Source organism: Oratosquilla oratoria, chromosome 4 (genome assembly GCF_046742065.1).
Source record: "Oratosquilla oratoria isolate Oo_2021 chromosome 4, ASM4674206v1, whole genome shotgun sequence".
In the NCBI taxonomy this organism is placed as follows: domain Eukaryota; kingdom Metazoa; phylum Arthropoda; class Malacostraca; order Stomatopoda; family Squillidae; genus Oratosquilla; species Oratosquilla oratoria.
Window position 1 is genome coordinate 37,996,512 of NC_134780.1, and position 5,627 is coordinate 38,002,138.

General features: G+C 39.9%; 1 protein-coding gene across 3 annotated transcripts; it reads left to right on the forward strand.

The window, feature by feature from the left end:
- The first annotated feature begins 360 nt into the window (after positions 1–360).
- On the forward strand, positions 361–5,160 carry LOC143024773 (uncharacterized). Of its 3 annotated transcripts, none has more exons than XM_076183924.1 (2): positions 361–491; positions 3,330–5,160. In XM_076183924.1, the coding sequence occupies exon 2, from the start codon at positions 3,336–3,338 to the stop codon at positions 4,116–4,118; it is 783 nt and encodes a 260-aa protein (XP_076040039.1). In that variant the 5' UTR covers positions 361–491; positions 3,330–3,335; the 3' UTR covers positions 4,119–5,160. The 3 variants fall into 3 exon arrangements, with proteins under 3 accessions (XP_076040039.1, XP_076040040.1, XP_076040038.1); XM_076183925.1 differs by having other exon boundaries at positions 412–487; XM_076183923.1 differs by lacking the exon at positions 361–491 and adding an exon at positions 2,209–2,360.
- The last annotated feature ends 467 nt before the right edge of the window (positions 5,161–5,627 follow it).

A 5,627-nucleotide genomic window follows, 5' to 3' on the forward strand; every position in this document is an offset into this window, starting at 1 on the left:
TTTCACTCCTACTCATAGTTAACCCATTTATTTGTTGGATTAAAAATACCTATATACCTTGATATTATGGTAATATAATCTACTAAGTTCCACGGTACTCTTTCTTTTCATGCAGCAAACTTTTAGGGAAATGAGCATGAAAATTACTAACGAGCAACTTTCGGTGTTGGTTTTCTTGAGGTCAACAACGTTTGACAGAAATTCTCTATTGTTCTAATTATTTTTATATTGTGTTATTCACCAGTAGATTGTAAAATATAATATCTCAATGTTGATGGCATAGTGCACTTAGTGAAATTTGGTAGAAAATGGGAAATGGACTACTTTGTTTTGGGGGAAAATTCGATGCCGTATAACATCTATGGCAACTCGACTAGCAACGGTTAAATACATCGCGCCAACAGGCGTACCAATTATACCAAACTAAACCAGTGCAGTACGAGAAGGTTAGGGGTGTGCAGTGTTCTCTCTGTTCTCGCATTAACGTGTAGGTAAGAGTTATCGTATGTAGTTATATTATAAACTTATCTTCGTTACTAAGGACTGCCAGTAAACCAGCAGTATTAGATAACGGAGGTATTAAAGTGATGTCCATAATTTTTACGACGTACATTTGGCATTTGCATTCAGCGCAACATGCTCATTGCCATGCTTCATGTTGTTTAATGTGAATCACTATTGGACTGGTTCGATTTTCCTACTATATGAATGGTCCATTATCGTAATGGTCGACAATATTATGAATTTGTTGATGAAGAGTGCATTACAAGAGATTTTAATAACATGTCTTTTCTTTAATTTGAGCAGTGTTTTATATTTGATAATACAGTATTGCATTTACAGGGACGAAACATTTGACTGTGACGCTTAAATATAATCTAAAAATATACTGGAATTATTGTGTGCTATTCTCTAGTAGCATGTGTGCCTATAATTTAAAGCATGAAATTAAATATTTAAGATGGATGTTCCAATAGAAGTTTCCCGCGGAGGCATTACAGCTTGTCTTGGAATTCAGTGCACTAAATACTAGATTAGCATTACGATGTTTTGAATTGTCCTTACAGGTGAAATATATATATATATGTGGCACAGAATGTGGATATTCAATATTTTAATATCCTAATTGTAGATTTAGAAAGACAAATGTTGCAGAAATAAATATTTGTAGTAATATTGTATTGTGGTAAACGCCAGTAGGTACTTGACAACAGCAAATGTCTGGGTAATCCCAGAATGAAAAAGGAAACGGATCACGTGACCTTGAGAGGAGAATAGGAATTGGTGTAATGCGTCGCCAGTTGGGGCATAACCGCCATAGTTTTGCTCACCATGATCACGCGTGAATGATGAAAGACAAGTTTTTTTTTTCATTACAATTAAATTACAAGCAACCAAAGGAGTAAGCTGCTCGTTTGTAACTTCTTGATAATACTAAATACCACGTGATCTAGACTTATTTACTCACGCGTAATCATGGCGATCCACACCATACCGTATACAAATAACGCCTGACACTAAAATGTTACATAAAAAACGCGGGTGTACAAGTAATTATATATTAAATTGCCAGTGGTGAAGTGTGGTTTTAGGTATGCTTTAAGATTCACGATAACTTGTTACAACGAGAAGAGATTCAATGTATGGCGGATGTAATGAAACATGCACAAGTGTGTGTTTGAGGTAGGGGTAGAGTGGGTGGGTTAGGGAGAAGCTGTGAGCCCAACATACAGAGTGGGTCATTGTGTGGTTACAAGAGAAGGGGCATGGGCCATTAGGGAATTTGGGATGGTGAGGTAACAAGGACCATAGGTCATGTAATTCCTCACTTGGTTTAAATACGAATAGGTATGAAGTAAGCGAAGATATGGACTTGTATTTTCCTAGATCCAACGATTCATGGTTACATTGAACCCATGGCAAAACTCAACATAAACACGACAAAAATACTCCAGAAAAGACAAAACCTCACGACATTATACACTTAGGCACGTAGCAAAACTCAAGCAGCAAAAACGTTTTAGTTATCAGTTACAAAAGAAAAAAAAAAGTACCGCTGTCTTTCGTCGTAAGATTGCACGGAAGAGACGAGATATACCCCAGGATGTATTGCTACTGCCATTCTTCACCTTGATCTCAACCCTCCACTCACCGTATCCCGCTCTGAAGTAACCCTCATCTCCCTAAAGGAATCCTTCCCCCTTCCCACAGGCCCCTGCTGACTAGGGGACCAGGGGTACCCTCGCTTCATCTCTGGGCACCGCCACTCACAACAGTGCCATGACGTGGACACCGCTTAAGTTTTATGCGTGAACTGTTACCTCAAGATTGGATAGGAAAAAAAAGACGCCGTTGCCATGGTGAATCCCACTTAGAAAATCTATAATAGATCGTTTGCCAAAAAAAGAAGCCCCGTAGCAAAGGATTTATGAAACGTTATGTACACGGCACCCTGGTACTACACTATCGTGATCGTCTTCATTTTATTAATTTAGTTATTCCGTGGAGGGGAAGTGAGAATACATAGTACAGCTAAGCCGGGTTGAATGAATATGAATGTAGTCCAAGGCGTTTTATGAATTATTCAATGCCCCAACTTCAGTGTTCATATCCAAAATAGTGGGAGAATAACTGAGTTCTGTGTGTGTGTTCGTATATTCCTTGCAACGTCACTACTACCAACTGAGTAGGGGCTCATTTAAAGCTGTTACCGTGGAGACCAGGTAAGTCGTATGCACTTCGTTGGGCAACCGGGATTTCCGTTGCAATCTCGCTGCCGACATTGGACCCTCAGAGATAGCAGATGTTTTCTTGCTAAATAAAATTGCAAGACGGCAGCCACAACAAACGTAGAGTATACGTCGTGTATAACACAAGAACATATACATATAGCAAGGCTTTTTCCCTTGAAAGGGGGAAAAAGCCTTCGTATATGTATGTTCCTGTGTTATACACGACGTATACTCTACGTTTGTTGTGGCTGGCGTCTTGCTATTTTATCTAGGCTTATGGAGCACAACACAAGTGCCATCAATAACGTCTGACGCTGATAGTTGTAAACCAGGGAAATATTTTGTGTCTTACGTGGTGGTGGGGAGGATGAAGTCTCGTATCAGACTTGGCGGGTAGTGTGTAATAGGGAGTTTTATTTACGAAGACTTTTTCAATGTAGGATTGATGGGTTGGGAATGTACTTCGGAACCGAAGTGGAACGATATTAAGGAAATATATTCAACCAGCTGTCTGTTCTTTTTTTATGTAGCGGCCATAATACTAGTGTTAGTAAGGTCTTCTTGTTGCACGGGTAACAAATATTCTCTCGTTTCCAGGCAACCATGCTGTCCAACCGCAATGATGTGTTCCTCAAGAAAGAAGACAACATGATCCTATGGAAACCGGACCAGAAAGACCCACGGGTTGACAAGGGGCTCTCGGCCTACCTCTCCTTCAGCCACGTTTCCCGAACTGTCCACCTCGAAGATGGCGCCAAGGTCTTCCGGGACGAAGGCTTCACACCTTTGCCCGTCAACTACTTCTCCACCCTGAACCCCTCCAAGCTGCCTCCAGGGGACCCTCTCACGCCTCTCCGGGTGATTTGGTTCAGTCCCAAGTCGGCCTCTGCTGACGAACACGACTTTTATGGGAATGTGAGGTTCGAACTGGACATGAACTCTGTGATCCAGATGTTTCCATACTTTTACCTGGTGGAGATGAAAACTGCACCCACGTACACGGCCACGCGTATTCTCCTGACGAAGAAGAAGTACAACCACAATCGACTGACGCCCTACGACCCTTTCACATGGGGAGGGAGTTGGAGGATGTCCAGTGTGGGTGATAAGTTGGAACATTGGTACCTGTTCGATTGCCAGCGTTTCAAGGATGATGCCTGCAATATCCACGGACACAAGATGGAGTTCATGGTTGAAGCCAACGAGGAAGAGGGAAGGGACATGTTCCAACGCTGTTCTTATGACTTCACCAACCACACCGAAGCTCGCAAGGGGAACTTCGGTTGTCACAAATTCACTCGGCGTAGTATGGTGTGTCCTTACCCATATTCCAAGCAAGAATCGAGGAGGATCTTCAATGAAATGGCATTGCCCGCCTGGTGCTAGTGACTGATGAACGGAAATTGGGTGTTGTCAGTGTTCTTTGTAAGTATAGCAAAGTTAGACTGGGTTAACTGACCCAACCGATGCATCTACTGGTGTCTGTGATTTTACTGACCTGGCTTATATGTGGCTGTTCAGAGAATATTTTTTTAATTTAGGATGGAACAAGTGACGACAGGCAACATTGTTGTATCAAATTTAGTGACGAGTTTTTGGTCGAGTATACCTGCTGTGGCGATTTTATTTCCTGAGTATTATTGCAGAGATAGCATCAAACATCAGGACTCCGTTCCTTCACTTCCATCACTAGAAAATTCCCAGAACACCTTAAGCAAGTGGCAGACACTGGAATAAAATTGGTGTAGAATACAATTTATTACAAAGCGCAAGAGGCATAAGCAGCAGATTCTGCTGCTCATTTTAGTATAAGTTTATTTTGTAAGATGAAATTGCCAAAGATTGGGCATAAAGAATGCAAACGTCATGTGTAACTATGGACGGACGATTTACTGATGTGAATTAATTAAAATTTGTTTTGCTAAAGAAAGGGTTACTGAGTAAATTTGTATTGGGAAATCCCCAAAACCAATGAGCGAATCACCTATCAGAATATTTTATGATGAAATTGAATTTCAATACTGTATAGTAATTTTATTCGTAGAATTTAAAAATATATATGCTAAGAAGCCAATGGAAGTTGTATACTTAATGAAATTACTTTGTAGAGTGTACCCCCTAATAGCTAATTGGACCAATATTGTCATTGTAATGGTTTTCTGCTTTCTTGAATTTCCCAGCGTCAGTGGCCGAAATCAGGCAACTTGTCAATTGAGACTAGTTTTAACATGCTAGACACAGTCGGAGAATAACATAAGTTACCCAAACTGATGTGTGAAAGACTGCTGTCGATTTTGTATTATCTAATCATGATACTGAATTTTACACCTGATAAGCTCACCACAGCAAAGTATTGAAACGAATTTGGTTTGGTATGCTTGCTTTATTGAGTGCGTGTTATGGTGCAAATAAAGTTACTCTAAACCAGTGTTTCTCAACCTTTTTACCCTTGCGTAACCTTTACAATAAATTTTATGTCTCAAGGAACCCCTGCGAAAAAAACATGTACTATATATTTCTTATTTTATTTTCATCTTAATAATGGGTTAGGTAGGATGATGTCTATTTTACATTATTACAATAACGAAGAATATGTCGCGCGTGTTTAATTATATTACGTATATGAAATTAAAGAAAATATCAAAAGTGAGCTATCTCTAGTTTCCGCAGAACCCTTAGGAGGTAGAAACGCTGCTGTGGACAGTGTCAAACAATTTAGGTATTATACAAAACTTAAAAGTTAAGGGAAGGGGGTGGTATTTTAAAATTTCAGTTGCCACATCTTGATTTAGCAATCAAAATAAATTTCTATCAAATATTTCTTAGGGGTGTGACCATGTCAGTTCATGAACTTGCATCGTAAACAGAACCTCTAACCACATCGCCTCGGAACCA